The following is a 10,000-nucleotide window of genomic DNA, read 5'->3' on the forward strand; positions in this document are numbered from 1 at the left end:
TTTTGCGTCTTGTTTTGGTCGCCTTGTGTCTCGTTTTTGCTGTTTTGCGTCTTGTTTTGGTCGCCTTGTGTCTCGTTTTTGCTGTTTTGCGTCTTGCTTTGGTCGCCTTGTGTCTCGTTTTTGCTGTTTTGCGTCTTGTTTTGGTCGCCTTGTGTCTCGTTATTGCTGTTTTGCGTCTTGTTTTGGTCGCCTTGTGTCTCGTTTTGCTGTTTTGTGTCTTGTTTTAGTCGCCTTGTGTCTCGTTTTTGCTGTTTTGCGTCTTGTTTTGGTCTCCTTGTGTCTCGTTTTTGCTGTTTGCGTCTTGTTTTGGTCTCCTTGTGTCTCGTTTTTGCTGTTTTGCGTCTTGTTTTGGTCGCCTTGTGTCTCGTTTTTGCTGTTTTGCGTCTTTTTTTGGTCGGCTTGTGTCTCGTTTTTGCTGTTTTGCGTCTTGTTTTGGTCGCCTTGTGTCTCGTTTTTGCTGTTTTGCGTCTTGTTTTGGTCTCCTTGTGTCTCGTTTTTGCTGTTTTGCGTCTTGTTTTGGTCTCCTTGTGTCTCGTTTTTGCTGTTTTGCGTCGTTTTGGTCGCCTTGTGTCTCGTTTTTGCTGTTTTGCGTCGTTTTGGTCGCCTTGTGTCTCGTTTTGCTGTTTTGCGTCTTGTTTTGGTCTCCTTGTGTCTCGTTTTTGCTGTTTTGCGTCGTTTTGGTCGCCTTGTGTCTCGTTTTTGCTGTTTTGCGTCTTGTTTTGGTCTCCTTGTGTCTCGTTTTTGCTGTTTTGCGTCTTGTTTTGGTCTCCTTGTGTCTCGTTTTTGCTGTTTTGCGTCGTTTTGGTCGCCTTGTGTCTCGTTTTTGCTGTTTTGCGTCTTGTTTTGGTCGCCTTGTGTCTCGTTTTTGCTGTTTTGCGTCTTGTTTTGGTCGCCTTGTGTCTCGTTTTACTGTTTGCGTCTTGCTTTGGTCGCCTTGTGTCTCGTTTTTGCTGTTTTGCGTCTTGCTTTGGTCGCCTTGTGTCTCGTTTTTGCTGTTTTGCGTCTTGCTTTGGTCGCCTTGGTCTCGTTTTTGCTGTTTTGCGTCTTGTTTTGGTCGCCTTGTGTCTCGTTTTTGCTGTTTTGCGTCTTGCTTTGGTCGCCTTGTGTCTCGTTTTTGCTGTTTTGCGTCTTGTTTTGGTCGCCTTGTGTCTCGTTATTGCTGTTTTGCGTCTTGTTTTGGTCGCCTTGTGTCTCGTTTTGCTGTTTTGTGTCTTGTTTTGGTCGCCTTGTGTCTCGTTTTTGCTGTTTTGCGTCTTGTTTTGGTCTCCTTGTGTCTCGTTTTTGCTGTTTTGCGTCTTGTTTTGGTCGCCTTGTGTCTCGTTTTTGCTGTTTTGCGTCTTGTTTTGGTCGCCTTGTGTCTCGTTTTTGCTGTTTTGCGTCTTGCTTTGGTCGCCTTGTGTCTCGTTTTTGCTGTTTTGCGTCTTGCTTTGGTCGCCTTGTGTCTCGTTTTTGCTGTTTTGCGTCTTGTTTTGGTCGCCTTGTGTCTCGTTTTTGCTGTTTTGCGTCTTGTTTTGGTCGCCTTGTGTCTCGTTTTGCTGTTTTGTGTCTTGTTTTGGTCGCCTTGTGTCTCGTTTTTGCTGTTTTGCGTCTTGTTTTGGTCTCCTTGTGTCTCGTTTTTGCTGTTTTGCGTCTTGTTTTGGTCTCCTTGTGTCTCGTTTTTGCTGTTTTGCGTCTTGTTTTGGTCGCCTTGTGTCTCGTTTTTGCTGTTTTGCGTCTTTTTTGGTCGCCTTGTGTCTCGTTTTTGCTGTTTTGCGTCTTGTTTTGGTCTCCTTGTGTCTCGTTTTTGCTGTTTTGCGTCGTTTTGGTCGCCTTGTGTCTCGTTTTTGCTGTTTTGCGTCTTGCTTTGGTCGCCTTGTGTCTCGTTTTTGCTGTTTTGCGTCTTGTTTTGGTCTCCTTGTGTCTCGTTTTTGCTGTTTTGCGTCTTGTTTTGGTCTCCTTGTGTCTCGTTTTTGCTGTTTTGCGTCGTTTTGGTCGCCTTGTGTCTCGTTTTTGCTGTTTTGCGTCTTGTTTTGGTCGCCTTGTGTCTCGTTTTTGCTGTTTTGCGTCTTGCTTTGGTCGCCTTGTGTCTCGTTTTTGCTGTTTTGCGTCTTGTTGTTTCGTTTAGCAGACATTAAGATGGACTTTAACGTCACGTTTCAGTGATGTGACGATTGAGTTTTACCTTTCAGCATTCCAACTAAATGCTAACAGAAGCGTGTCAGATTTACAGAGCACAGAAATTAACCTCTGAAAATGAAGCTGACATCAAACGTCTGCTGACTGAGCATTACTCGTGTCAAATGATGTTTTTTGGGTGAAAGCTGAAGGCAAACTGCAGTTTCTGCTTTGAGGCGTTTTGTTTCCTCTCATCTCTCCAGTGAAGGTGGAGAAGAATTCAGGAAAGAAGTTCTCAGATGTTGTTCATTTATTTGGGACCTAAGACTAAATCCTGTAAAATATTTCAGCAGAATTTTCAGTTTTCACACCTGGGACTTTGAATACAAGTAAACATTTTTACCAGGAAAGTCCCATTTAAGGTTCAATATTTCTAGAAATAGAACTCTTAAAAACGTGGGTTGAACGCTGACAGAATAGTTTTACTTTGCATTTTAATAAAGCTCAAGCCGAAAATAAAGACACGATCAAAAGAAAAGAAAGTGGCTTTGTGCTTGTAAAATATCCACCGTGTCCATGTTGCCCTGAACTTTTTCATGTTTTTAAATGGTTTTAATATAAACTTGGATTTCTTGTGGAGCTGCTTCACTGACTTCCATAATGAGCCTCTTTTTTTTTCATGTTGGAGTTTCCAGTTTGACTCAACGTTTCCAGCCTTCTCCTCCAAATATCCTGCCTCTGATTGGACAAACCACTCGGCAGCCGTCTGCTCCTGGATTTAAAGCCGGACCAACATGGCGGCTCGGTCACAAACTTTCTCTTCTATTACGACAACAGTTCAGAGAAAAGTATTTCTGAAAGCATTGGAGGTGAGAAATAATCTGCAGCAGCTGAATCTGTCCTGGTTTTAGTTCACCGACGGCTAGTTTGGGGTTTGATCAAAGTTTCGTAATGGTCGGACCTCTTCAAGATGCATCAAATTTGCACAAAGTAGAAGTTGAGTCTACTTTATGCAAATGAGCAGACCAGCATGCAGCACGGTGCATGGCCTTTACCTGAAAAGATCCACACTGTACAGAGATGTCTTAGCTCGATAAACGGCTCATTAGAAAACGTAAAGTTCATTGCAGCTCCTCAGAGGAATAGCAGTAGAGGAGAACAAACACCCTGTTGGACGTCTGGATGTCCGGCTCCCTGTCCAAACCGTCCTCGTGCTGCACAAACGTCTCTGTTCTCCTGGTCTAAACACTGAAGACACAAACACACTCCAGCCGACTCCTCTCCTTATCGTCTTTTCTTCCTCTCACAGTTTTCGTCGCAAGCAATTCTCTGCACAGCTTTAATTAGACTCAACTCGACTTAAAATGAGCCACTTTCCCTGAGAAAACAACTAACGGGGGAAATTGGGCTTCAGTGGAGCCACTTAATGCGTCCTCAGCATCTCAGGGCCGGCGACGCTTCGACTCCTGCATAATTGGACTCTGGTGCTGCAGTTTAGGACGCCGTCAGCATCTCCAGCCCTCACCCCGCCTGTTGCCATAACAACTAATGCAGAAGCAGCGTTGGAGGAATCACTGAAGGATGCTGGAGTCGTACATTGACTCGGTCGGAGCGTCTGAGACACTGGAAGACGACCAACACCGATGCTGGATTTCTCTGTTAGTTACAGTAGGTACAGAAAGTATTCAGACCCCTTGAAATGTTTCACTCTGTGTCATTGCAGCCATTTGCCAAAATCAAAAAATTAATTTTATTTCTCCTTAATGTACACTCAGCACCCCATCTTGACACAAAAAACAGAAATGTAGAAATTTTTGCAAATGTATTAAAAAAGAAAAACTGAAATATCACATGGTCAGAAGTATTCAGAGCCTGTGCTCAGTACTGAGTAGAAGCTCCTTTTCAGCTCGTACAGCCATGAGTCTTCTTGGGAATGACGCAACAAGTTTTTCACACCTGGATTTGGGGATCCTCTGACATTCTTCCTTCCAGATCCTCTCCAGTTCTGTCAGGTTGGATGGTGAACGTTGCTGGACAGACATTCTGAGGTCTCTCCAGAGATGCTCAATTGGGTTTAGGTCAGGGCTCTGGCTGGGCCAGTCAAGAACGGTCACAGAGTTGTTGTGAAGCCACTCCTTTGTTATTTTAGCTGTGTGCTTAGGGTCATTGTCCTGTTGAAAGGTGAACCTTCGGCCCAGTCTGAGGTCCTGAGCACTCTGGAAGAGGTTTTCGTCCAGGATATCTCTGTACTTGGCCGCATTCATCCTTCCTTCAATTGCAACCAGTCGTCCTGTCCCTGCAGCTGAAAAACACCCCCCCACAACATGATGCTCCCACCACCATGTTTCACTGTAGGGATTGTATTGATCAGGTGATGAGCAGTGCCTGGTTTTCTCCACACATACTGCTTAGAATTAACACCAAAAAGTTCAATCTGGGTCTCATCAGACCAGAGAATCTTATTTCTCATAGTCTGGGAGTCCTTCATGTGTTTTTTCAAACTCTATGCTTTCATGTGTCTTGCACTGAGGAGAGGCTTCCGTCGGGCCACTCTGCCATAAAGCCCCGACTGGTGGAGGGCTGCAGTGATAGTTGACTTTGTGGAACTTTCTCCTATCTCCTGACTGCATCTCTGGAGCTCAGCCACAGTGATCTTTGGGTTCTTCTTTACCTCTCTCACCAAGGCTCTTCTCCCACCATTGCTCAGTTTGGCTGGACGGCCAGGTCTAGGAAGAGTTGAGGTCGTCCCAAACTTCTTCCATTTGAGGATTATGGAGGCCACTGTGCTCTGAGGAACCTTGAGTGCTGCAGAAATTCTTTTGTAACCTTGGCCAGATCTGTGCCTTGCCACAATTCTGTCTCTGAGCTCCTTGGGCAGTTCCTTCCACCTCATGATTCTCATTTGCTCTGACATGCACTGTGAGCTGTAAGGTCTTATATAGACAGGTGTGTGCCTTTCCTAATCAAGTCCAATCAGTTTAATTAAACACAGCTGGACTCCAATAAAGAAGCAGAACCATCAGGAGGAGGATCAGAAGAAATGGACAGCATGTGAGTTAAATATGAATGTCGCTGCAAAGGGTCTGAATACTTCTGACCATGTGATATTACAGTTTTTCTTTTTTAATACATTTGCAAAAATTTCTACATTTGTTTTTTTTCTGTCAAGATGGGGTGCTGAGTGTACATTAATGAGAAATAAAATGAACTTTTTTGATTTTGGCAAACTGCTGCAATGACACAGAGTGAAACATTTCAAGGCGTCTGAATACTTTCTGTACCTACTGTAACTTTCTCAAACCCATCCTGTCTCATTTCTACTCATTTCTCACTGCAGCATGAAGTCCTGCACCTCTACAGAAACAGAACAACCAGGGCTAGAAGCAGAGACAACTCTGAAATGTTTTCATGACCGTTATGATGCTCAGGAGTTCTGATCATTGTATTCTGACTTGGAATTTATATTTTTATTTACAGTATTTCCCTGATCAGATCTTTTAAACTTTCATTTTATTTTGATGTAATTTATTTCCTTCACCTAAGTTTGACTCTTATATTTGCATTTTGCTCATTTAAAAACATGAAACTGTGTCTTTTGTTGTGCGTTTGTACTTCAGTTTGTTTCATGAATATCTGCTTTCATGTTCTAAAAGAAAATCTCTTTGTGCTGAAGCTTGAAAAGGCCAATAAATCTCATAATTATGACGGCATTTGGAACATTTCGAAAAGCTCCCGAGCTGTGAAGCAGGCCAATGTTTTCAAGGATATTTTTGCTCTTGTTTTGAACGCAAAATTCACAAAAATAATAATTACGGCAGCAGCACAATGTGAGCTTCTGTAGTTACTGGAACGGTTCACACTGTTCATGAAAAATCATTTAAAGGCAGAAATTTCCAAAGTCTGAGTGGAAATATGAATGAGACAAAAGAAAGCTGATATGAGTCTAAACACCTTGATACTGACACCTGTTGTCTCAGTGGTGCCAACTCCTCAGTAAGGAGAGCTGCTATTGGCTGTCCTAAGAGTCGCTAGATGACATCATCGCCTAGTTTGCATGTTTCCATTTTCCTGTAATTGTAATAGACCTTGTAGAAGAGACAAAAAGTGAGTAAAAGCAGCTTAAATATGTTTACAACTAGAGGCTGAGTCAAATGCAATCATTTACTTTAGATCAGTGTCCAACATGCGGCCCGTGGCCCAGAAGCAGTACAGTACCAATATTTATCAGTCTGAGGCCTTCCTCCTGTACTCACCCTGTTGATCAGCTCCCCCACCATCCCGGTCCAGCTCCCGTTGGGCTCCGGCGCTCCGTACAGCCCGTCGTCCACCAGCTTGATCTTAAAGGAGAACTTGAGGATGTCGGCCAGCTCCCGCAGCATGTCCACGCAGAAGCCCTCGTACTGGTCGTTGCCCTGGAAGTCCTGGTAGTTGGACTTACGCATCACATATGGGTTTTCCTGTCAGAAGAGAAGCAGCAGGTTCAGACACAGAGGAGCACCACGATGATGTTTAACGCCTCGGTACGACAGGCTCTTTACCAGGATGGTGGTGACGATCAGAGACTTGTTAGCCAGAGTCTCTGAGGCATTCAGGTCCAGAGAGGTGGAGTTCATGGCCAACGTGTTGTTGGAGTACCAGATGCCGATCTGAGGAGGAGAAGAGGCAGAGTATGTCATTAAAAAACCCTAACCTGTTCCTGCAGATTATAACGACCTCCTCTGTTACTAGTCACCCAAAACCCATCAGAACTCAGCTGTTTAAAGGTGCTTTTCACAGTCAGAAAGTTCTGCATTAGAGCTGCTTCTCCCAGGTGAATATGGGTCACAGAAACCCTGCTGAAATGATCTACTTCCTCAAAGGATGAAGAACTGGTGGAAACTGGAAACAGGAACATCTTCAGCATGATGAGTACATCTGGGAATCTTGTCCATCAAGATCAACCTCGGTCACACACCGCGGTATCAGGCATTAAAATGAACCAGAAACTGAAGAAAAAAGGTGGTCTACCTAAAAAAATGCAATTAACATTCACTTTTCTAACTTCTTAGTTTTGTATTGAGCAGAATGAGGTTTTTGAACTCATGCCTTCCTACAGCGTGACGGTTTGTCTGTGTAACAAAGCATTTATATGATGAAGGTTTGGCACCAAAATGTCAAAAAACAAGAGCATTTCCACAGTTAGACAGCATGCAGGAGTCTGTTTAGAAACTTCAAGGCTGTAGATTTAACCTGAAAAGACTTCCAAAGATGCAGTTTATACATCTACTGGATGAACTAAAATGCCTGAAATAGTTTGACTTGCTCCAATCAAATATTCTCTCTCAAACCAGAAAGATGATGGAAGATGGTGACAGCTGGCAGAAGATGGAGAAGTTTAGAAGCCGAGTGAACGATCAGAAGCTAAAGTAGGAGGTGAAGGACGGAGGTCAGCAGACAAACAGATGAGAGTCATTAAAGCGTTATGAGGAGCAGGTGGAGGAAGCTGAATAATGATCGCTGCACAATCGATGCCAGAATCAATGAGGGAGGATCCGACTCCTCCCGGCTCGTTAGGAGGGTTAAACCAGGACATAAATACACAGTGAAGCAAATAAACACTCTGCTGACCGTACACCCTCCTCATCCCACCACCTGACCCAGCTCTGTTTGTTTGTGTATCTATCAGCTGTTTGTTTGTGTATCGATCAGCTGTTGTTTGTGTATCGATCAGCTGTTGTTTGTGTATTTATCAGCTGTTGTCACCATGGAGACCGTCTGATGAAGAGCAGGAACCACTCCTTCCCTGACGGCCATCATTTCTTCCTGCCATCATGTCCAGCCTCTCCCATCTATCTTATTGCTGTTTTTGCTTTGTTTACCTTCTGAAAAAAACACTTTTCCAACACTGTCACACATTGTTTCCACCCAAACTCCACAGCTAAAGCCCATCTCTGCTCCTTTTCTGAGTTTCTATCATTAAAAGTCCACTGACTGACAGAGTTTTTTCATCATTCCAACGTTTGGGATGTTTGTGAACTCTGGACACTTCTGAAGGCCAACAAGGAGGGTCCATGTTTAAATCAGAACACAGGATGAATTTGCTTGAAAAAAGGTTGAGACTGTTTAGAATGTGAGCCAGACCCCCGATAATCATTCACACTGCATCTGGAATCAAGACAATAATTATTAAAGAAAACACAAAGAAAAGAACAACTAATGTGAACGACGACTATGGATGGATGGATGGATGGATGGATGGATGGATGGATGGATGGATGGATGGATGGATAGATAGATCCAGGTGATTCTTGTGTAAATACAGCCAGTGGATCAGTACTCTCAGCTATAACTGCACCATGGGGACTAAAGAACTCTCCAAGACTTTGTGGAAGGTTATTGAAAAGCAGGAGTCAGGGGACGAATTAAAGAAAACGTCCGAGTCTCTGAATATGCTCTGGAGTCCACTTAAACCCATTATGAAAAAATAGAGGGAAAATGGCACAAGGATGAATCTAGTGTGAGCAGGACTCCACAAAAACTGAGGGACTGAGCAAGAAAGAGACGAGTGAGGAAGGCCACCAAGACTACCATACAGCAGTCTCTTCTTCTCCAGTTAAAGTTTGATGGAAGAGAAAAAAACTGCAATTAAATCTGGACTAGAGTTCAGCAGAAGACATGGAGACTCTGAAGTCACCTGAAGAAGGTTCTTTGGTCTGAGGAGACCAGGATGGAGCTTTATGTCCATCAGACTGTTGGATGGACACCAAACCCTTCACATCATTACAAACATCTGCACTGTGAAGCACGGAGGTGGCAGCATCATGAAGGGATGCTTTACAAGGGCAGGGGGTAAAATAAATGCAGCAAAACACAGAGAAACCCTGGAGGACGATCTGAAGCAGTCTGAAGAGAACTGAGAATCTGAAGATCTGTTTTCCAAAAAGACAATGACCTGAAGAATAAAGTTCCACAGAAGTGATTTAAAGTCAACAAGGAGAATGTTCTGGAGTCCACATGTCAATCCAGCTCAGAATCTGTGATCTTCATCCACAAACCTCCTGTAACCCCACAGAGCAGAACGGAATTCATTTTTAATTAACTAATACTACTTTATAGAAATCTGTTTTTACCTCGCATGAAAGAATCTTTTCTTCTGAATTCATGTCAAAAAAGCTAAAAGCAACAAAAAGAAAAGAACTTGCAAATGATCGAACATATTCCCTGCAGCTTTTCTGGTACTGCGTTGGTTTTCACACCAGAATGTGTTTTGATCCGTCTTTAACCTTCTGACAGGTTTGAAAAGCACATTATCTTTATAAAAAATTACCAAATGTCAGATTTCTGACAGTCCCTGAACTACTCATGTGTGACTGAACTAAATCTGAGCTGCTGGTCATTTGCTCTACCCAGTTTCTGTAAAAAAAAAAATTAAAAATTGCAATCCTCGGTGCATCTGGGAAGTCGTTAATATCTCAGATGTGAACAGTCATGTGAGTAAACTGTAGGGACCAGTCAAGTCAGACAGTGTTTCCAGGAAGGAGACAAAACAAATTATAAATGTGAGGCGTTAAGTCTCTACAATCTGGGGCTCAGGGGGTTAAATCTGTTTTACTTTTCTGCCCTTGTGAAGCTCTTTGTAACTTATATTCTGAAAAGTGCTCTCAAAATAAAGAAACAAACAAAAAGGAGACACAAAAAGACAAAAACAAGATGTAAAAAATGAGACACAAAATGACAGAAATGAGACTTTTAAGAAAATGAAGCAGTGTTTTGGAGTGTCTTGCCCTTGTGTGGTCGAGGTGATTAGAAGTGAAAATAAACCAACAGAGCAGAAATCAAAGCATCCTCGTCTGAGAAGCCCTGGAGGTACTTCAGGGCTCTTATTTGTGTTAAAGGAGGTCGTTTAAATTCAGGGTGAATGACAGCA

The 10,000-nt window shown here is 43.2% G+C and overlaps 1 protein-coding gene across 2 annotated transcripts in view; it reads right to left on the minus strand.

The window, feature by feature from the left end:
* The window catches only part of LOC110965025 (glutamate receptor ionotropic, kainate 5-like), a 310,421-nt gene that overhangs the window by 58,589 nt on the left and 241,832 nt on the right, over window positions 1–10,000 (minus strand). For both annotated transcript variants that reach the window (XM_051956156.1, XM_051956157.1), the window contains exons 12-13: window positions 6,633–6,740; window positions 6,348–6,551 (exon numbers count right to left, since the gene is read on the minus strand). In XM_051956156.1, the coding sequence (XP_051812116.1) occupies window positions 6,348–6,551; window positions 6,633–6,740 (312 nt within the window). The remainder of the gene's footprint in view (window positions 1–6,347; window positions 6,552–6,632; window positions 6,741–10,000) is intronic.

Source organism: Acanthochromis polyacanthus, chromosome 11 (assembly GCF_021347895.1).
Source record: "Acanthochromis polyacanthus isolate Apoly-LR-REF ecotype Palm Island chromosome 11, KAUST_Apoly_ChrSc, whole genome shotgun sequence".
NCBI classification, from domain to species: Eukaryota; Metazoa; Chordata; class Actinopteri; family Pomacentridae; genus Acanthochromis; species Acanthochromis polyacanthus.